Source organism: Rhipicephalus sanguineus, chromosome 2 (genome assembly GCF_013339695.2).
Source record: "Rhipicephalus sanguineus isolate Rsan-2018 chromosome 2, BIME_Rsan_1.4, whole genome shotgun sequence".
NCBI classification, from domain to species: Eukaryota; Metazoa; Arthropoda; class Arachnida; order Ixodida; family Ixodidae; genus Rhipicephalus; species Rhipicephalus sanguineus.
Window position 1 is genome coordinate 46,662,056 of NC_051177.1, and position 23,252 is coordinate 46,685,307.

The 23,252-nt window shown below is 44.0% G+C and overlaps 1 protein-coding gene across 1 annotated transcript; it reads left to right on the top strand.

Moving 5' to 3' along the window:
• The first annotated feature begins 4,736 nt into the window (after nucleotides 1–4,736).
• Nucleotides 4,737–17,155, top strand: LOC119382873 (A-kinase anchor protein 17A). Its single transcript, XM_037650762.2, has 6 exons — nucleotides 4,737–5,538; nucleotides 9,292–9,603; nucleotides 10,825–10,973; nucleotides 11,779–12,015; nucleotides 13,077–13,845; nucleotides 15,184–17,155. Exons 1-6 carry the CDS (start codon nucleotides 5,083–5,085, stop codon nucleotides 15,391–15,393), a joined length of 2,133 nt encoding a protein of 710 aa, XP_037506690.1. The 5' UTR covers nucleotides 4,737–5,082; the 3' UTR covers nucleotides 15,394–17,155.
• The last annotated feature ends 6,097 nt before the right edge of the window (nucleotides 17,156–23,252 follow it).

The window sequence follows — 23,252 nt, forward strand, 5'->3', positions numbered from 1 at the left end:
CTTATGCATTGTTGTGCAGTCTTACTTTTCCTTCTTAGCACAATTTTATTTTTTATCTATCAGCAGTTCGCACGTAATATGCCCTGCGGGTACGCAGACGATGTTTCTTTAAAATACCAACGCATTATAAAGTACTGCACCTCACAAAATACGCTGTAAGGAATCGCGTCTGAGTTGGGCGTGTAACAAAATGAAACCGAATAATATATTAACAGGAAAATGTATACCTTAACCGATGCCCAGAAATATAGGTGTGACTTGAATAAGGTGACCGAGAGCATGGATAGCGATACAAGCGCATATAGTTTATATTTTTAAAATGTTACTTTAGAGAACATTGGTGCCAGTGTGTATGCGTCAGTGGCAATCATGCGCGAAGCATTTGCCTGAACTTCGTCATGTTGGCTTTGAAAGACTAGCTTACTCAAGTGATAATCTTCAGCAAAACGGCCGCGCCATCATTGCAAAAACAGGTTTCCACGTCAAGCCACAAGATCTTCTGAATCAAAAAAGCACGAAAGTTTTTCCATTTCCAATTTCCACAATGCACGAAAATTAGCATAAAGTCCACGTACTAACCACCATTGCATAAATAGCGCAGTATTGCAGCTTTGTCGTTGCCCTTCTCTATAACTGCGCATGCGCATTCGATGGCGTCGACAACAATACCAGTATACACGCAAGCAAAATGCCTCGCTTTCTATACGACTGTACTGCTGTAGCTGGCTTCACAAAGGCGTTGTGCGTGCGTTGTGCGTGTGCGCACATGTGTACAGTGTAAATGCGTAATTTGATGTTTCATTAACGAGTCGCATGTTTACGCCTTGGGTGGCTCTTCTTTAGCTGAATCGTTGCGAATCTTACACCTTGACTTTGCCGTGGGTGAATCTTTCGCATCCTGATCTCAGCAATACCCACACTGTGTCCAAGTGTCAACGCTACCTTCTCCAAACCCCATGTGCCACGCATGCAACGATTCATTTGGATTGACTCGGCTTTTTGGCGCTTGTTCTTTCTTGCATATGCAGCAATGACCTGCTCGCAGCTGAATTTCGAGTGCGTCGTTGACAGACGGACGAGTCGCACGTTCCTTGCTTCGTTCGAGAATCGTCTGCTTACCAGAAAATGAGTCGCAAATTAGCGTGAACGTTCTCTTGGCGTTTTAGACGGCCGCTCAGCCGTATTCATTGATCCGGTGAAAACTGCGCCGGAGGTTTTATGCAGTGAACACATACACAGTATTCGCGCGTATCTTTGCCAAACGCTTATTATTTACCTAAACCAGCTCAGGCATACATGGAACGTGACTCTTCATACAACTCCAATCAGCGTCTACAGCAGTGGTCTCAAGCTCATCTCAGCTAGCGGGCCGCCGTTACGAAATTGTCTTCCGCGAGGGCAAGGACAGTGAAGAAGATATGAGCGGTGGGAGGGGGGTTGAACGAAATGTCAGCTAACGTTGCCATTTGAACGACGGCCTTTCCCATATCTCGTATATGGGTCATTTCTGAAAGGAATTTGACGCCAGGATTCGAGAAATATATTGATACTGCTCTTCAGAATGACAGAAATCTGGACGCCGATTCTGAAATTTGGCTTTTGTTTCACGGTTATGTTTAAACACATAAGTGACTGCACGGTGCCTCACAAAAAAAAAAGGGGGAAAAAAAAACTTGAGTCGCGTATGTGTAGCTCATGAACATACTTATTAGGAAAAAAAATATGGGACCAAGGCAGTCATGTGCGGACCGGGCCGCTAGCAAAAGGTCCGCGGGACGAATGCGGCCCTTTTATTCGCTGACGAGAACGTCGGCGAATAGAGCAAGAATAGAGTCCGAGTCGGGATGGAAACGGGAAAACTTTGCCGCGCCGCGAGGTAAGACACAAGACGCACTTACCGACACAGGATCGCTTCCGCCAAGAGACGATCCGTCACGAGGACTGCGGCATCCGCGTGCTCCGAAACGTCGACGCCAGCCGAGAGATGCCACGCCCACCAACACGCGCCCGACACGCCGACCAACTCGGCGACTCGATCACTACGCCGTTGGACGATGAAGTTATCGCGTGACGCTACACACGTAAGCCTCAGTCGAAGGTGCGAGGAAATCGAGAAATCCGGCGACAAACGCACAATAAGCTCACGTAAGACTGACAAGTTATTTCAGCAAATACTACCCGTTTGTGCGACAACGATGGAATCTCCCGTATATGGTGCGTGCACCATGCAGGTAAAAGAAGGATGGGCTGAGCAATGTAGTGTTGCAGCACAGTACAGAACCTGACCGTATACGGAACGTAAAAGCTAAAATTTCTAGTCTGACCAAGTGCAGCAGGTGCTAATTGCACGGCTTATTCAGTGTGAGAGTACGGTTGTTCTCAAGTATGACTTTGAAATCATTACAGTATGTCGTAAAAAAAAAAAAATCTGTATACCTTTCCCCGCTGCAACCAAATGAAACTTCGCAGAAGAGCGCGCGCCACTCTTCGCCATTACTGACTTTTATGCAACTTATATACCCGGACACGAAGAAACAAGTGAGTGTTTATAGCTGATGCATCAATCCATGTTACCATAGGCATCAGTTGAGGCAGGTGCCCCGGGGTGCATAATTGAAAAGGTGGTTGTAATGAAACTTTGTTAACCATTCAACCTATAAAATGTGCGATTTTTTTCTGCGCCTATGCGCGGAAGTATCCTCACCTGCATTGAAGACGTTACTTGCGCAGGTAATAAAGTTTTCATTTACTTTTTTTGGTGATTGGATTATCAAAGAAGTGTAAAGAAGATTCAGTTAACCACGATTTCCATACACCGTTTACGTTATTTTGTCACTCCACGGATTCTTCGCAATACTTATGTGGACAAATGCGTATTGTTTCATTTACTGTTATCCCATCACACCGTTCGTGCGTACTAAGGTGGAAACTCCGTGAAGAGGAACGTTTTGCGGACGGAAGACTCAACAGGGCTTAAAGTCAGGAGGGGGGGGGGGGGGGCTCCCCCTCCATTTTTTAAGGAGGGGCCCGGCCCCCCCTCGGCAGTCCGACGGTGGCACTGCGGCACCAATTTGACAAGTGCTGGAGTTGAATTTTTTGGCAGTATATAGTGCTTTGGGCGGGGAAATTATAGTCTGCAATTTTCCGAATAATGATTTAATCGCGAATGTTTGGTTGACGGGGTATCAGCAAAACATAAGCAAACAGGTATCGTCGTACTGCTGAATGCAATTCACTGAGACACTGAACACCACGGGCAACGCCTCTTGAAACCACGGGACCGCCCTGTTCGACAGAGCGTCTTGGCACAGCATACTGTTTCACGAGGCACCTGAGTGTGAAGCTACCTGCTCGTGAATCAGTAATGGTTCACCTTGGTCTGTTTAGTTTGCTACTCAATTCTCATTTTTTTAGTTGTGCATCACAAGTCTGTAATTGCAAAGACGCATGTATTTTGCCTACTTTATTAGGCAAGTGGTAGTGAAAATAAAATATAGGATTGTCGTGTCTGAGGTTCTGAATCCAGTGAGTCAACTAATGTTACTTATTTTGAGCTCACATATCTTTAGGCCTTTACATCCCGAGTTATTTTTGAAAAATCGTTTTCTAAGTAATTTCATTTAATGCTTGATTTGAATTGACACGTTGAATAAATGCCCGAAATACATTCGGAATAATATGTCTTTTTATAGCATTCATAAGCATTTCTTCAGTTCTAGAGACAGTTGGCTTCACTGCACTGTGATCACCGCAAACACATCTCTTAATCTATAGCATATATATATATATATATATATATATATATATATATATATATATATATATATATATATATATATATATATATATATATATATATATATATATATATATATATCCCGGTTTCGGCGGCTGCATTTTAGGTGCGCGTTAAAGAACCCCAGGTGGTCGAAATTTCCGGAGCCCTCCACTACGGCGTCTCTCATAATCATATCATGGTTTTGGGACGTTAAACCCCAGATATTATTATTATTATTATTATTATTATTATTATTATTATTATTATTATTATTATTATTATTCGTTACGACCGCGAAAGTGGATCTTGACCGATATATCTAGAAATCCTGCGTTTTTCTTCGGTATGCCAGCTCGCACCGCGTTCCAGCAATCCACGATCTGCGCGTCAGAGCCGCTGAGGCCACAGCAGCATCGGTTTTGCGGCGAAAAGATCGCTGCTAGGCGATCTTTTCTGCGATATATATATCTGTGTGTGTGTGAGACCCCCCCCCCCCCCCAATAAAGGGAGACTTTAAGCCCTGAGACTCATCCGGTGCAGTAGCCATTCTTTCGTGAATGTTGGCCGTTTTTTCACTGGGATCCCATAAATATATGATCGCGAAAATGGCCGCTAATTGAACTATTCGTGAATTTCGAAGAGTTCACAGATGTTTTTGTTCGTAAAAGGCGCGTGCACTTCGGATGAGGTGCTCAGATGCAAACTGTAGATGCAATGCACTGGTGGCGCTGGTGAGCATGCGTTCAGACTTTATGCGTTCACGCAGAATCAGTGATTGATTTCAAGAATGAAGATGGTTTGCAACAAGCCCACACGAGTTGTCTTTCTTGCATGCGAGTCTAGACGGCAGTAACGTCACATTTTCCGTATCCACGACCGAGATTCCTGCATGGCCAGCACACCAGCGTTATTCAGCGGCGAGACGTCAACTCAGCAGGCAACATTGCACGAAGTTTACTGCAAACATGGCGGCGCTCCTGGTAGATTGTGTCGCTAGTCGCTAGCGTAGCTGCGCGTTCCGCTTTCGTGTTCTCGTTTCGTTGAAAGGCGATTTCCTCCGCTCTTCGCGCAAACATCGGAACCGAGAGGCTCTCGCGTAGCGGTAGCCTTAATTTAGCCATTGAGTACACCGCGAATACATGTAGGCTACTCAGCGCGTGCAAACTTCGGCTCGCTGTTGGCAGCGTCTGCCGCCGACGCTTTGCAGCGAGCGATCGCAGTTTCTTTAGACTGGCGTCCCTACCCTTCCTCGCTGTTCTCATCGCTGCGAAGGCTTCCGCACGAGACCTAAAGTTCCTGCTAGGATGTCCTCGATACAGACTTGTCGTGACACCTCGGACGCGGTGGAAATGTGCGCTCCTTTGGGACTCTACTTGAAAGCGATCGCACGCTTAAACGTCAGCATACAGCTGCCTCAAATGAAGACGCCGGGGAAGAGCATCTCGAGCTGGGAGGTGATGGAAAAGCTGCGGCAGGCCATTAAGCCGGACGAGTTCACGACGCTCAAGATCAGCAAGACGACTCTGGAATTTATCCGTTTCGAAGGCGAAGTGGAAAACCGCAGCGCTCTCAAAGCCGTCGTAGCTCGACTCGACAGCAGTACGGTCAAGCTGAGTGGTTTCCCTGAGAACTTGCGCGTTCGTGCGGCCGAAGCCAAAGTTCCGTTTCCGACGCGGCACGATTGGGACTCGTACTTCCGCGACGCCAAAGGTATGGACGAGATGAAGCCAGGTGAACGGCCGGACACCATTTACGTGCAGGTGAGATGCGTAAGGAGGAAAGAAAAAAATGAATTGAGTTGTGCTTTCTTAAAGTATTCGCCTACTGTCCTTGTTTGCCCGCTTAGTTGTGCGTCGTCACAAACGCACGTATGAACACGTATGAAACTTACATGAAGCAAGAGCACGACAGCTTCCAAGAATTTTTGTTTAATGATCAAACCTAAATAGCGAAAAAATACAGTGCCCGGTGCCGTCTGCGGGATGCCAATGCCTCACATTTATTTTCTCTTGTTTGGAAAGCATTGGGGTAGGTTGATTACACAAGAAAACAGAAATTACAGCTTAGTTATCTCATTTGCATTGAAGACGCAGTAGAGCTTACGATTTTGCTATGAATAATTCAGCCTGTGAGCAGCTCGGGGATTTTTTTAGAATCGTAGGATATACTGGCCACATATCATTTTTGCGATTCCAGGCTCTGTAACTATTGTACCCGTGCACGTCTTTCAGATAGGACTTTCAGCACAGCCGTTGGAAACTACCAATACAAAAGAATCTAATGAATGATTGGAGATAGCAGGCACATCATGCTGAGCTCATTATTTCAGCTGACGTGTGCTCAAACACTTCGCAGTTATAAATGACCTTGCAGGCGCTCGTGCGCAAACAAGGACCTATGGATGATTGAGAAACATGGTGGCCATGAGAAAAAAAAAGGCCTTTGCTGTTAGCACTTAGTTTAATTCAAAACAGTGTTCCTGCTTTGTGCTGTGTTAATTTACAATTGCAGAAAAAAAGATCGCGTTTTGTGTTCTTGAGATAATCTGAATGTCAAAAAAACTTTTCTAATGGCAAAAAAAATAAAAAAAACAACAGCTCATGAACAAGACAAGTGTTTATGATGGATAAGTCAGAGTGTAAGAAATTCATAAAGAAATTTTTCACGTGGACTGCTCTACATATACACCAATGACATAAAGAAATAGTGGCCTTGCAGTCTGTTGGTTTGGCCTGCATGACCCTCTAAATATTCTTGCTGCCTGATGTCGTTTAATGCTCCAAACGTTTGCTAAGAATTTGTTTTAAATTACAAATGACATTCGAACCAACTGAAATATCTTGGAAGTATAGTGTCTATGTAGAGCAGCCTACTTGAAAATTTTCATATTTAAAATAAAAATGTATCATGAAAGACTAACAAAGATGGGCACTTTTGTTAGGGAAAGTTGAAAAGTGGTTTTGATACCACTCACCAGAAATGGTGCATATCTTACACATTTAATAGGCAGGTCATACACATTCAATAGCGCCTGGGCTTAACCTTGAAGGACGCTGCCTCCATTGCGCAGGAAATTGCAAAAGTCATGTGCTAAGATACCTGCTAACCATCAGATGTTTGCGTCATCTGCTAAAATGCTATATAAAGCCTGTTAAATAAAAATTTTGAGAAATATCAGCCCTACAAGTTTAAAGGGCCCCTACATCTTTACTAAGACTGTAATACCAAGAAAGGAAAGAAATGGCCTTCCGCTCGTCTGTAGCGCAAAGTTACAAGGATACCCATGTGGGTTTCTCAGAAGAAAGAAAGCACAATTTTGAAAACTTCATCCTGGTTTTGGATTCGAACCTGGGACCAACATCTTTGTGGGGTAGTTGCTCTACCATAAGAGCTAACCAGGAGGTTAGCAGACCCACTACAATTGCTAATTAATGTATTGATCCACAGGGACAGTTATCAAACCAACGATTGGAGAATGGAAGTCCTGTAGACACCAGGAACGTTTCATAGAAGTATAGTTCTGTGCAGACGACGAATCGGACATACACACCTGACCCACATTTATCTTCTACGTAAGGAGCAACAACCGATTTGTCAGAGATGTGGACAATTGTGACAGTAAATCATCTTTTGATCTCTTGTGCAGAACTAGAGCGGAAATGGAAACTGTTTTTCCAACCTTTATACCATCAAACAACACCATTTCATGCTGCTTTTTTTATAGGAGAGAACTCTAATATAGACCCTAAAAATCTCATCAGATTCCTGAAAACTGTAAAAGTACTACTACTACTCTAAGACCCTCTAGCAAAAGCTTTTAGAAGCTGTTCTTATAGCTTTCCATGTACATTTAAAGACACCTTGGGTTTGGCGCAATATAGCCATGGTCTATTTTGCGCCATAAAACCCGGCACAACCAACCAACCAACTTATAATGGCAAATCAATGCTTAGGAAGCCCGTGAGATGATGGGAGGTTCAAGAAGTTCAGGAAGGGGAAAATGTTGTCATCCGTCCATTTGTGCCACAAATGGATGTACAAGGAAATTCTAAAGCAGAGTTTATCAAAAGAAAGCTTTGAAGAAAAGGACTGAACTTTGCTGGCTTCCACAGAACTAACCTGCCATAATTTATAACTGACTCAGTCAAAACGAAATTTAATTCTAGTTTGCCTTTAGCCATCACAGTGGTGCCACTAGGGAATGATGGTGTGTTAGGTATGAAGCCTCTGGCACATGCCTCACAAAAGCAAATCGGGTCAGTTTGTTTTGCTGATATTCATCTATTGTGGTCATGTAAATGCGGGCTGGTTTGTTCTGCTAGAAAGGGTTTAACGACTGAAACTGGCACAGTCACGATGTGCTTGTAGGTTATGACGGGCTACTTTGGCGATTCACAACGAATAGTGAAGAACTGGACACGCCAGTGATCCATAGCTTTACCTCATACCTGGTGTCATGTTGAACCATCGTAGCTCAAATTCGAAACATACTCATTGAACTGAATTGGTAATTAAAATCATGCCCCCCCTTCATACCAAACTTGAGCTTGTATCCTTCACGTTAGGTTATTTTCATCGGCAGCAGTGTGGGCCTTTGCGAAGTATTTGAAGGCTACTGGCAGGTTTGCATACCATGGTTTTGGAAGCACTGCCATATAGGTCTTAAGGCAAGTGTTTCATTATTAAAATAAGTTACTTGCCTTCATTTTGTGCAGGTGTACTAGACAAGTGAAAGAAATGGAATTGTAATAGCTTAACTACAGGCCACAGTGAAGCAAGTGGGGTCTTTGCTGTGAGTAGGCCTCAGCGTTAATTAAAAATAAATCCCGAGAAAGTTAATGCTCAATACAGCCTGAAAAGGTAAGTACTGAAAGTGAGCTGGTGCATCAATTGTGCTGTTTTAGGTTATGTTTGGCAGTGTTTTCACCATTATGTGAATTGATCTCATTTGTTGTGATTTATCACTAGCATTACTGAACGTTGCAAAAGAAAGACGAAAGCTAATGAACTGGTGGCACTTCAACAAAGAAAGAGCAAACAACTTATGTATTTGTGATAACTGTGCAAGGTAGCTGTGAGAACCATTAACAACCTGCGTTTTTCTGCTCCTGCTCTTTAGCCGATAAAAAACAAGTGCTACAACAACAGGAACAACATCAAACTAGTAAATGTATTGATTTTTCATTAGCATGGCTTGTGGTTCATTGCAAGCAGATTCACCCTCCACGGGGACTTAAGGACTGTGGCATGTGCTGCTAAGCACAACGGCATGGTTTCGATAGGGTCAAAATGCAACAGTGCCCGTGTACATAGGTTGAGGTGCATGTTTAAACACCCTGGGTGGTCAAAATTAATTCGCACTCCCCCACTGCGGCGCGACCAGTATGCTTGTCGAAACATCAGCTCCAGCGGCACCCCGTGTTAACGAATTTTTCATCTCTTCATGCCTCATATTGCGATTTTGGCATGTAAAACCCGAGAAATGATTGTAAACCGCATGTGCTTACATGCAGGGCCTGCCATGCAAATGGTTTGCTGACAAACGACGTGATGCTGATCGTCCCAGTGAGCAACTGGTCTGTCAGGCGTTTGGCGGGCCGGGACTTGTTCGGCGGCTGGACATTCCCTTGCTCGACCCATACCAGAAGGACGCTGAGACATCTGTGGGACGCATCTCAACGTTCTCCTTCAGTCAGGAGCTGACCTTTGATGTGTACGTCCAGTACATGGAGTATATGGGTTTTGTCAAAGCCATGGACTCGCTCCGTGGCATGAAGCTCATGCTGAAGACGCCTGAAGGACGTGCCTTCACTGCCAACATCAAAGTGCGTACCGTGTTGCGCTGGCCACTGGTACGAGGAAATGGTGGCTGCATTTTGGCTCTTGTCATTTACATTACATTATATTCTGAGAAGAAGGCACTAACATACATGCTATTGCCTCAGAAAATTTTGCTTCAATCACATTATGAAGCTGAAAGAAATACATTACTACTCATGTTGGAAAATGTACTTATACTCTACAAATTCGTGCACTTTAGCCAGGCATGGCTCCTGCACAATACAAAAAGAAGTTGGCCAACTAACAAACTAATTATATTGCCTTTAGGTATCTCATTTTAGTCAGTTTATGAGGTGAAGTAACTTGTGGAGCCATTTAATGTAAAGGCACCTGCTTTAACACAGTGGTACTTGGTTAACAGTGCTCTATTGAAGATCAGTGCTCATGCAATTTTGAATTGCCAAAGGCTTGAGATTTATGTTAAAGCGCTTGCTCTGTTTTCGTGTTACTATCTTTCCCCACCTAAACATGAACTGAAACCATACCTTATTTAGGTCTCCACTGAGCCACTGCCCACTTAGCTCTTTTAAAGGACTGCTGCAGCGCACTAATTAGGTTGGATTAAACTTGTTTTATCTTTTCTGGTTGTGAGCCTATGCGTATCTGCACAAGGTAAAACCAAAAGTAGTCGCATCAGTATACACAGGCTTCAGCCATATCCGACTTTGGAGAAATTGAAGGGCAAGTGTGCTTGTGGGATTTCACTTGTGTGAGCCATTGGGAAAGTGCAGCACCCAATTTCTTAGTTTTCGATGCTAGTGTTGCAAGACAACCAACTGTCACATCTATTCCTCGTTGTGCACTTTACAACAACGTATGCCAAGTATACAAATTGTCGCACGTTACAAAGAAGCAGGCGTCGTGCTGCAATCCTCCTGGGATGGCTGACTTTCGGAGCTGCCCAAACATGGAAATGCCTGTTCACACTAGAGCCGTCTCAGCAGCACCTAGCTTCCTCGTAGATGAAGGCAACATTGCATATTTTTCTTAAAAACCATGCAAGTAATTGTGCCGTATAACAGCTACCTTGAATGCCCCAAACCATAAAATGCAGTCCTTATGCAAATTGCAGTACGAACAAAGCAGCAATTAGTGCAAGCCAACCTTCGTGTGATTGTAAGAGAGAAATGCATGCCCCTTGTATGTGAGATTATGCACATTTTACATTCATCAGTGTGACTTCAGCATAAACGTTTTGCGTGCAGGTAGATTTTGACCGGTCGAGGCACCTGAGTGAGGAGAGCATCCAAAGACGTCAGCAGGAGAGACTCAAAATCGAAGCCCTCGAAAGGGAACGGGAGGAGCGGGTGCTTCGAGAACGCTTGGAGGAAGAGCAAATGCGGGAGGCTGAAAGGTGATTAGGGTCACTGCTGGTGTTTACGGGCGCTCAATAAAGGGGCCACGAACCACCCCTCAGGCTTGGTGAAAAGACGCATCCTGCGGATAGCAAACACTGGTATGAACATCTCAGCCAAATGTTGCAGTTGTACACGGCAAGGGGAGTTTACCAGCATGAGCGCAAATTTGCCGTTTTCTCAGGCACCCTATTTTCGTACAGAGGCCTGTGCTCACTCTCTTCGAAGTTGCCAGTTCCTGCTGTTTGACGTCAAACAGCCGTTAGCTTGCTATTGGCCAATAGCCGACGTTTATATCAGATGCACTTCTTGCCGTGGGGTGCCGCCACATGCTGGCGCCACGCTCCATAGTCTGCTAACATTAAACAGTGAGTCAGACTTGCGCACAGGAATCGCAACAGCAGAGAGTGATCAGGTTTTATCATGCACGCTTAAGGTCATGATGCGCGCTGACATGTAACATCTTTCCCCGTGCCATCCCTCCCTGTGTAGCTTCGAGTGCGCTCGTCCTGATGAGAGAAAGCGCCTGAAGCGTGCCACAAACCCCTGCAACTCTGCTCGTTATTGATGAATGTGAGAAATTTTTGTGGTAATCAATTTGTGAGGAAGTAGACTTCGATACTGAGGTCATTCAACAATTGCTTGGAAAGGCGGTTCATGACCTCTTTAATGTAAAGAAAAGACGTGGAACTTTGATTTACTCGAAAAAGTACACACCCACTGCAAAAGTTGTGAAATATTACTCCGGCCTTGATCTCTGCCTTTGCACTTTAATCAAAGGCCGGATGGTTCTTCTGGTTGCAGGCGGCGCCAGCGTGAGGAAGAGGAACAACGGGAGCGCAGGCGAGAGGAAAAGCAGCGTCGGCGCGAGGAGCGCAAGAGGCGTGAGGAGGAGGAGGAAGCAAGGAAAAGGAAGGAAGAGGAGGAGGTGAAAAGGAAAAAGGAGGAGGCATCGAGGAAGAAGAAGGAGGAAGAAGAGGCCAAGAAAAAGAAGGAAGAGGAATCCAAGAAGAAGAGGGACGAAGAAGAGACCATGAAAAGGTGCACTGAAATTCTCCCTAAGTTTACGGGTGAAGAGCAGGCATAGGAGTTCTATTGTTTCAAGTGTCTGTTGCATTGTAGCTGCGATTTCAGCTGCACACACAAAAGTAGATAGAGTAGTGTGTGATTCAGAGTGCTGGGGCCCAAAAACCACAGCAGTACTTCCGAGTTTAAGGCCTTAAAGAGATGTTACTGAGCATCGGTAAGAGGTTCCTTAGAAAGCATTCACAATTATTTGGTTGAAAAACTGATGGTTAATAGCTGAGAAAATGAAGGTTATGTATCTTCTCGACGTTTGCACCCACACTGCAGTGCATGTATAGGTGCTCACAGAATAATTCGGAATGCCACTCGGGGGCTGCTTGCCAACGGAGAGCGCCTGTGGAAAAGTAGTGCCATAGTCTATGCGTGCGTGTCATCTCTAGGTAGATAGGCTCTCTCACTAGTGCGCCTAGAGTGGCATTGCCTTGCGCTGAAAGTATAGCTTTAGGTGCCTCTTAGTGGGAGTCAAACGCCAGGCTTTGCCAGCGCTAGTCACAGTCATGCACCATAAGTACGTCGGCCAATCAGGCAAGTGGTGTCGAAAAGAGCAATGGCACCAAAAGATAAAAGGTGGCCAAGCACACAAATGCGCATGCACACACAGACCCCATCCGCCCAGCCCTTTTGTCACAACCTAAGCCACACCTAACGGAAGCCTTTTGGTGCAAGACAATGCCATTCTGCATGCACTAAGGAGCGAGGCTTGCTTGCTAGAGCGACTGTGCATGTGCAGACCATAGCTGTATTGTTCCATCGGTACGCTCTGCCTACGAGCGGCTGCCTGTCTGATGTTCCAGATTATTGTGTTAGCAACTGTACATTGTTGCATCGCTACTTTGAAAGTGTTTTGGCATGTTTTGGCTGTTTCTTGTGCAGTACAATTTTCCGATAATTTGTTTCGGTGAATTTTCTGTTCCTTTAGAATACAGTGTACTGGTATGTTTATTGATTGATAGTTGAGCTGATGGGGTGTCTCTTAGTATGCACATTTGTGACACACCATTCATTCTTGTCGCCAGGTACCAAGAGGAGTTGAGAAAGAAGTGGGAGGAGGAAGAAGCAAGGCGTAGGAGGGAAGAGGAGATGAGGAAGAAGGAGGAGATGAGGAAAAAAGAGGAAGAGGAAAGCCTGAAGCGGAAGAAGGTCGAAGCAGAGCTTAAGAGGCACAAGGGGAGCGACCGCAAGAGGAGCGGCGAGCGTAAAAAGTCCAAGCGCAAGCGAAGAAAGAAGGAGGAAAACTCGTCCTCCGATGTAGAAGAGCCCAGAAGGCGGTCAAATGAGAAGAAGCTGACTGAACATAAACGGCTTGGTGAACGGCAGCGCATGGTGGAAGAGCAGTGGTTCACCGAAAAGCAGCATCTTGTGGAACAACAGCGCATCGGTGAGCAGCAACGGCTCACTGAGCAGAGGTGGCATACAGAGCAACAGCGCCTTATTATTGACCAGGAAAGACTTGATGAGCAGAGGCGTCTTGCTGAAGAGCAACACATCATGGAGCAGGAGACGCTTGCAAAGCTCGAGCGACTAGCCGAACAGGAGAGTGTCGCCGAACAGCAGCGAATAGCTGAACAGCTGCTAATTTCTGAACAGGTGCAAATTGCCAAGAGTGATCCTATTGTGGAAGAGCTGTGTATCTTTGATGAGGAGCACACTGCGGAGCAAGAACGTATTGCTGAGCAACATCGTTTGCAACTAGAGTCTCAAGAAAGACAGCAGGAGTATGCTGCTGAGGCAACACGCAAGCTCCAGGCGACCCATTTGCTTCAGGAACTTTTTGATCTTGTTCGGGTGAGTGTGGTCAGCGGTGTGATCTTTGTCGAAGTCTTGGCTGATTTGCTGTGGCAGATGCAGATCCTACATAAGTGAAGAAAGGGGAGAGTGACAAGTTCGAAAGCTCTGAATGCACTCATTTCTGGTGGAAAGTATCCTTTATTTATGTGTGTGTCATTTTACTGCACAACTACTTGAAATAGGACTGAAACAGAAAGGTTTGGTAGCTAGTAGACTGTATGTGCACCCTTATAAAGGTTGTTTATTTGATTGCATGAGTATGAGCCAGTGCTGACAATGGGCATGTTTGGGCTGTGTCTTGTAAAGGGCTTGTGATGCTATTACCTGAAGCTGTTATGCAGCCAGAATTTTTTTTTTGGCAGTGGGAGGGGGTCCAGTGGAGCCCCTACTTTATCAATGTTTGTGCATGTGTTTGTATGTGAGCTTGTTTATATGCTCATACAAAATGTGAAAATTATTATTATTATTATCATGATTTTTTGAGGAAGGGGGAAGCTGTTTCAACCCTCCAAACCACTCCCCTGGCTTTACGACTGACACCCAAATTTGCGTTAATTTTTACCCACTGGTAGTCGCTCGCTAGCATAGTCACGTCAGCAACTTTCACCCACTCCCATTCACTTGCCAGCATAGCCACGTCGACTCACACTTACCGCTATTCACATTGATTGTGTGGACGTGAGATCAAGTAAGACTTGTTGCTGTGCAAGTTGGTTGAAGTCGAAGGAAGGGATGCATGTTAGCGCAAACAAAAAAATAAAGACTCGAGAAACAAAGAGTAGCAAGCAGAAAGGTTAGAGCCCCACCTTTCTGCTGCCTTCTCTTTCTTTCTCAAATCTTTCTTTCTTTGCTTGCACTAACATGTATCCCTGCAGTGTGAGATCAAGTTGGTATGTTGGCAAGTTGGAGTTAACTTTTTTTTTTTCAATCGTGAATTCACCCTGCTTTTCGAATACTTTTCGCAAGCCTAAAAACATTGTCTAATGTTCACAGTAATGCGCATTGAACGTTTGCAGTAACATCAACCGGGCACTCGGAACTGTTCACACTCACCATCGCTCACCCTAGTTCATACTCAAGTTCACGGACGCCTTTTGTCACTAACTTTAGCTCCATCATATGCCTTTGAAATGGATTTCCAGTGAGTATAAGCCAGTGTGCATGTGAGCAATTGTGCCTATGTCATAATCCTAATGATGTTGCTATAACAAGGCTTTATTCAGTGCTCTTGTTTTGAAGGATAAAAACCAATGCTTGGACGGTCATTGGAGAGGAAGAGTAGTAATGGCATATCCCACTTGATTACATTTTCTGCCTCTTTGTTATTTTTTTCAGGCACAGAAACAAAAAGAGGAGGAGGAGAAGAAAAATGCTGAAGCCGAAGAAGAGGAGAGCAAGCTTCGTGAGCACCTTCTGCAACAAGAGCAGCTGCTGCGAGAGAAGTTGCTGCGGAATCTAGAAGCCAAAAAGCGTCAGAAGGCACTTGAGGCCAAAGTGCAATCTGGAAAGAATTCCACCGTCCTGATACGGGCAAGCCAAAGCTGACAGGAGTGCGGCCTGTTTGCTGTGTAAATATATGCGCACATATACGTCCAAGAGCTGGTGCAGTTGTTACGCGTTCTGTGATCTCACTAGTTGTGTGGTCCGTGGCCTTACTTCAAAGTGAACGGTGTGGAACAATGCTGTAAGAGGAAAGAAGGCTTGACAACGCAACAAAACTGACAGAATCATGCAATCCAATAAACATGAGTCCATGCCAGGTTGTTGCTGCCATAGTTTGGATCTTCCATAATTCATCTACCAAGTGACTTGTGACACACTGCAGTGTTCTCTCATCATGTGAATTAAAACTAGTGAAAAGATGCTTAACATTTAAGTTAAATTGCTCAAGTGGCAGTAACAACTTTGGGAAGTGAGGAAAAAAAGACAGCAAACTGACAAAATCACATCATTTATGCTATGGCCTGTCTTTTCCAGTTCATCTTTGAAGCGAATAACTCTAGCACTCCCAGGGATGCACCAGTGGGAACTACGGAAAGGCTCCTAAGCTTCTAATTGAGGATTAAATGTACACCCTTATTAAAAAGCTGTGGACAAGAGGCTTGTATACAAGAATGCCAGGCTGCATAGAACACGCAGCGCAGTCACAGTGTAAGCTGGAGGAGCGGCCTTCAAGCCAGCTGTGAATCTCTCGTGCCTAGTGCATGTACACTTGTGAAGTACACACTATGCTGTAATTTATGTTGATTCTGCTATATGTTACGATGTACCCACCACACATCTGTTAGGCAATGTGTTAACCTACGCATTTTGCAGATTGTTTGCATAGGTGGGAAATTATCTGACACCAAAGTGTTGACACCAGTTAGGCACCAAAATGCTAGATCTGTTCCTTTTGAAATTTCGCGTAAAGATAACACAATGAACCATGTTCTGTTTCTGTACAGTACTTGTTCATTTGATCCAGAATTCAGATAGGCATTGTCTTTGTTGGTTGATGACAGATTTCATAAAGCTACTGAGTGTCCTTAGTTACTCGGCACTCGCACTGGACCATCATAAGTAAGACACCTGCTGCTGCCTGCCAGCTTGTAACTCCAGATAGTACCACTTCTTTTTCTTTTTTGTAGAACAGCTGTGGACAGTCCAATGGGCACGCGACGCAGCAAAGATACTTGGGTCTTTCTGTTCCACATGGGAGCGGCCTGCAGTGTGCTAGAGTACGTTCCGAGGGATGATAATAAAGTTTTTCCATCCATCCATAAATTGCTACAAAACATTCCCTCCTGGTGAAATGAGCATTTTCTGCATTCAAACGTGACGTCATTGAGATTAAAGCAGAGCAAAGTGCAAAATTGCAACTGCCTAGCCAGGATGGCGACCTTCCTTTGTGGTGCAGTATTTGATGTAGAGAGGGATAATTTACTGCACATTACAGAAAGCACAGGTTGAAGGCAGAGCCTCTAACAGCACAGAGTGTCATCCTTTGTCAATTCCACACAGCACAGTGAATTAAGCTGATAAGTTCACAACCCTCTTACGTATGTATGTGGCTTTTCCAATACTTGGGAGGTCGTCGGGTATTTTGTACAACACAAATAACCCTTACCTGGAGTTAGTGGGTTGAGCTAACTTTACTTGAGCTAGTTCATACATTTTAACACAAGAGCATTAAGGGAGGATGCTGCTCTTTAAAAACTGTTTTCTTTAGTTCTTGATTTTGTGAAACTTGCTGAGTTTATGTATACATATTTGTGTGCTCATTCAAATATGCAATTACTTTTCCAGTACAACAAATAGATTTTAAAATAAACATTTCATGAGCCTTTTTTCAAGCAAAATTTCTTCTGAGAGAATTACGAAGTAGATCTACATATCACAATAATGTGGAATGAAAAGTGTGTGCAAGAAAACAAGGATGGATGTTCTAAACCCATTTGAACAAGTTACGGTATGTTGAAGATTGGAGATTGATCCCAACATGACATGGATTCACTCGTGTCTCCTTAAAAGTTATTAGCAACGAGCACTGAAAGAGTTTAAACAAGGTGGCTGTAAAGGACAATTATTCTCTTCGAGCAGCACAAAGACAACCCAAGATGCCTTTCAACAGAAATATGAAAGCACCGAAGTTGATCACAAAGTAATACATAGTAGGGGTGTGCGAATATTCGAAATTTCGAATATTTTTCGAATAGTGTTTGCTATTCGATTCGATTCGCACTGAAATTTTACTATTCGAACTTGCCAAAGACAAATGCAGTCAACGTCCGGTATAAAGTGACCCCTTCAGATTTTTAATATGCTTCACCTCATTACGCTCTCGTATTGCGGCAAAGCTGCCTTTCCAGCTCCGTTACGGTCGAACTTGGCGAAGAGATAAAATCCGGTTGGAAGTGGTCCCTAGATTTTCAATATGCTTCACCTCATCACACCCCCGTATTGCGGCAAAGCTGCCTTTCAAGCTCCGTTACGGTCGAACTTGGGCAAGAGACAGTCAACGTCTAATTGGAAGTGGTCCCTAGATTTTCAATATGCTTCACCTATTCACACCCCCGTATTGCGGCAAAGCTGCCTTTCAAGCTCCGCTACGGTCGCAAATTTATTAACTCAAGAAAACGCTGGTTCCAATATGGAGATGAAAGATGTGGCAGAGTTGGGGGCTCAATTAATGCTGTTTTGGACCTGAAATTTGGGCAGGAAGTCCGAAAAATCGGACGCCGAAGCTTTTTAGCATCCAAAATTTAAGATGTTCTTATATATCGACGTCTACGAGGCAGATTTGGAACTCCGGACTTGAAGGGAGCACACCCTTGTCCGTCACATCAGTTGGCCTTCCACAGAAGTTGAAAGAGAAGGAGAGGCTCAGGAAATGGCATCTCTGCCTCTTACGTGTAAAGTGTTGTCGGCAACACTTTGGTTGCACCAAATCATGTACATAAATACAATTCGGCCTCTACATTGCCTCATTCTTGATAAGAAAGACAACTATGAAATATGACCCCACCAGCGCTTCATCAACCTAGCGAAAAGAAACACTTTCATGTTGCTATCTCACAAGAACATACTTAGGAATTCTCTGCAACTTTTTCTGTAATTTCACTTCGAATTATTCGAAAAATGTTTGAGAAATATTCGAAAATTATTCGAAATTATTCGATTCGATTCGCACTCAATCTTTATTATTTGAATTCGCTTCGCACCCAAAATTTTGCTATTCGCACAGCTCTAATACATAGAAAATCTCGTGCATAATATTAATAATTGTTGGGGTTTAACGTCCCAAAATCACGATATGATTGCGAGGGATGCTGTAGTGGAGGGCTCCGGAAATTTCAACGACCTGGGGTTCTTTAACGTGCACCTAAATCTAAGTAAATGGAGATCTCAAGCATTTTTGCCTCCATCGAAAATGCGGCCGTTGCGGCCGGGATTTGATCCCGCGACCCTTCGAGTCGGCAGTCAAGCGCCATAACTACTCGACCACCGTGGCAGGTAGAAAACCTCGTGCAGCGAAATGTATCAAGCGTCTGGAGAAGCAAATGACAAAAAAATTCAGCAGCCTTGCTCCTATCGGGGAAATGGGGCAAGCGAAGCTTAGAGTGCCTTACCTACTGCTTTTCATTCTTTATTCCTGTTTTCGCACTGCACAATGCTCCCTCCTAACATAAGCGTTCAGTTTTATTATAGTAGGTAGCGGCCGTCCCCGGAACGTTATTTTGGGCCTGAATCAGCATGGCATCTTTCATGTTCTTTCCAGCGCTCCTCAGCCCTTGGAACAGCCAAACAAAAAGACCATCACACGATCATGGAAACGCAGGTTCGGAATTCAATTTTCTCGAAGTCGGAATTTTCCCGAAATGTGCAATTCCCGATATGGAACTTACACGTATTCCAGCAGATCGCTTTTAGTTCGCCAACACAAAATATTTCAGTGAAGCGCCCATAGCAAGTGTGCTGCTTCCCAGTTGTTTTTTGGATTGTCGATAGAAACAATTCGTATGCTTCAGTTCAGTTCACATTGGGCAAGCATGGGCACATGGCCTAGTGGTCAGAGCACTCTTGTGGACCAGGTTCAAACCCTAGCCCCACAAAAAAAAAATATTTTTGTTTTGGTGTGTGCCAGCTGTGGGTGAGGAGGGTTTTTTTTTTTATCACCACCATGACCAGCTTCACAGGTCAGTAAATACAAGCTTTTTCTTGTACTTCAAGTGAGTGAGTGTGGTTATTGCAAGGATATAAACTAGGGGTGTGCGAATATTCGATAGTTTCGAATATTCGTCGAATATTACATTCGAAATATTCGTATTCGATTCGAAAATCGTGTATTCGAAAAGTTTCGAATATTCGATAACTTCGAATATTCAAAAAATTGGAATATGCGATTCGATTATCATGCATAAAATAACTCGTCTTCCACATTTCTGCTGCGTTCGTATAGCTAAAAACGTTGCCGAGAGAAGCGATAAACATCGTAAGTACATGGAGGCACGATATCTGCCTGCGACGAGCGCCCCAATGCGTATGATTTATTGCTGGTACATCTCCGACGTGCAGCGCTGTTGGCGATCATGTAACCGTACATTTTCAATATTATGCGGCCGTAACGTGCCGCACTACCACTCGTTCACTATGCGGGACCACTTCTGAAGAAAGACAGTGACCCACGTGACTGGTGGCGGACTGTAGGCACCTTCAGATACCCCAGTCTGGCAAAGCTTTGCGCCATGTGCCTCCCTATACCAGCCACTTCTGTTCCAAGCGAGCGTGCCTTTTCAGTGGCAAGGGGGGGGGGGGGGTCTCTCTTAGAAGGGAGCGCCTGCTGCCTGATCATGTGGAGCAACTCATATTTCTTCATGATAACATCTAGTCATTACTTTCATTGTGCCGTGACATTTGCTTGTGTTGTGATGTGCATTGTGCTAGCCCGGACATTGTGTTCTGGAGATAGCAGTGTATGTTATGTTGCCAGTCAGGCTGTTAATGTTTTTTTTTTTTTTCAAATAGCTACATGTTAAATAAAATATTGTTACTATGGAGGCATTTTTCCTTTGATATTCGATATTCGATTCGATATTCGAAGGTGGATATTCGTATTCGATTCGTATTCGAAAAATTTGATATTCGCACACCCCTAATATAAACTATTCAGGCAACTGCAACTACAAACAGATTGTGTGGTCAGCCGCGCTGTTATTGAATTTTAAACAATGAATAGAGTACAGAGGTTATCCTGCAAGGAAGTATTTCCTGCTCGCTTGAACACACAGACTATTATTCATTCGAAATCTAAGCACCTTTTCACAATCATCAAGAAAAGCAGTTAAAAGAGTGCCTGAAATCAAATTATTGAACTACAGTATCTTTGCAGCATTTCCTTATTCTCATTAGAGAAATGGAGCTTGTCTTGCCAAGTTCCCACCGAGAAAGATGAGGATTTTTCTATTTCGATACACCAAGCTCCAGGCTTGAGACAAGTGGCTTGCAAAAAACGCGCCACTAATTGCTGCGGCAATCATTTCACATATCGGTGTTCCACAAAAAAAAGACAGTGAAGTCTACAGCTGATGGCTTGCCATCGCTGGCCTTCTCATGAAATAAACTATTGACGATGGGAAACAAAACACAAGGAAGACAAGATATCAGATTTTGTTCTCTGCACTGGATGGACCGCTTGAAGTTCCACATTGAAGTGAACAACCCTACGCTTTTTCAAGAAATGGCCTTTGCCGTTTGATTTTTGCGGGGATCAGACATTCGAGGCCTTGAGAGTTTTGCTGCAAAGCTGTTGTATTTAGTCAAGAAAAACTGAACACTGGTCATAACAAACTGTAATTCATTTGATCCCAGCAAAATTCTGTTCATCTTTCTTAAGCACCCATTTTGCAAGAGCAGAGTTCATTCTGCTGCAATGAAATTTTTGGCAACCGAATTACGGCTCGAAACAGGCGAAACCCCGAACACCAGTTGCCATTTGCACGCCGAGGAGACTACGTGTGCAAATGAGCGGCAAAAATACCCCAGATGTCTTGGACAACATAGAGCAGTGCCACTTTTCAAAACACACATGTTTTCAATGCCTCCAATGACTACATGCCTGGAATGGGAGCTGCAAACATGCTGCTGCCCCTTTTGTGCTAGTCTCCAGCTCCTCCGCGCTATAGTGCGTGTCGGTTGACAAACGCCGGTGCTCAGAGGCAGTTTTCACAGCTTCCTTTAAGCAGACGAGATGCGACGCGTCACTAAGTGAGGCAGCAGCGTCAAGTGTGTTCCTGTGGCACCTAATCGCAACATGTGGCAGGAATGGCAGGAAGTTTTACATGGGAGAGAGGACATTACAGACACATAGTAGTTAGAGGATGCACTGGTATACCACCCCATTAGCTTCTGCTAGATCATGATTCACTTTTGTTCACACGTTTTGACCAAAAGCTTCATTGAAAGTTTAACCTATCCCCAAGCTGCAAGGCATGCAAGCATTTTCCAAGTGAAATCAAGGTAGTAGTAAACAGAAGATATGAAGCCAGGGAATTAATCGCACCCTCCAAGAACCGCTTCCTGATGCCTAAAAACAAGCAAGCAGGCCGCTTCTACCTTCTTCTGAAGATTCATAAGGTTTCCATAGATGAACTACTTGTCGCGCAAACCCCTGGCAGGCCTATAGTATCTAGCAATACACCTACATATTCGCTATCAAAATTTCTAAGTTAGAACTTATCTGATATACCATCTAACCTATCGTCTTTTGTCCACAATACACGTCATTACCTTTGAATAATAGATTCTATTAACAAAACACAAACATTCTCGGATCAAGCCATTCTGGTAACATTAGATGTCCGCTCCTTGTATATGAATATACCTATCACTAAAGGGACTGAAGCGGTCTCAAAGTCACTCATAGAAAGCAAGCAAACACATATAGCTGAAGTTTAGCTCTCGTTACTAAAATTAGTCCCGATGCTAAATTTTAAATCTGATTCGTCCTACCAGCTGCAAACTTTCGGCACTAGTGTGGGAACCCCTTCTGCGACAACATACGCCAACATTTTTATGGGACAGTTAGAATCACAGCTGCTTAAATTATGTCCAGTAAAGCTTTCCACCTATCTCTGTTACAGACATATTTACCTCATGGGAACATGGCGTAAGTGCACTAAATGCATTTATTGACCACTGTAACAAGTTTCACTCTAGTATTAAATTTACCATACACCATTCTTCCAGTGAAATTAACTTTCTAGACACGACGGTATCTATTGGAACAGGAAAATTAAAGACAGCGCTTTACAGAAAACCAACACAGAGCCAGCAATACCTAGATTACACTAGTCATCATCCGTGACACTGCAAACAAGGGATATTTGTCGGACAGGCGAGGCGTACAAGAAATCTGTAGCAACGACGGCAACTACGTTCACCACTTAAGCAACCTAAAGGAAACATTAGTTGAAAGAAATTACCCCCAATATGCTCTAAACAAGGTCTACAGCAAAGCATGTCAACTAGATGGGAAATCATCACTAGCTAAAAGGGACCCCATAGCACAGCCCAACCTGCCACCAGCATTTATAACCAAATACTCAAATGCGCTCCCAAACATAAACAATATTCTCTGTAAGTATTAGCCGATACTGGCAAGCAACGAGCACCTTAGAAAAGAGTTTTCTGAAGTACCAAAAGTCGTGTATCGCCGCAATGAGAATTTTAAGGACATGTTAGTGCACGCAAAAGTAAAACCTCATTCTACTGCCCACATAACACCTTGTTCTCGTCTAAGATGCAAGACATGTAAATACCTTCGAGATGACGTTATAGTTAAAAGCACCGGAAGCAATTACGTCCATCATATAAAATCTAGTTTTTACCTGCACTAGTTGAAACTGTTCATATTGCCAGAAACG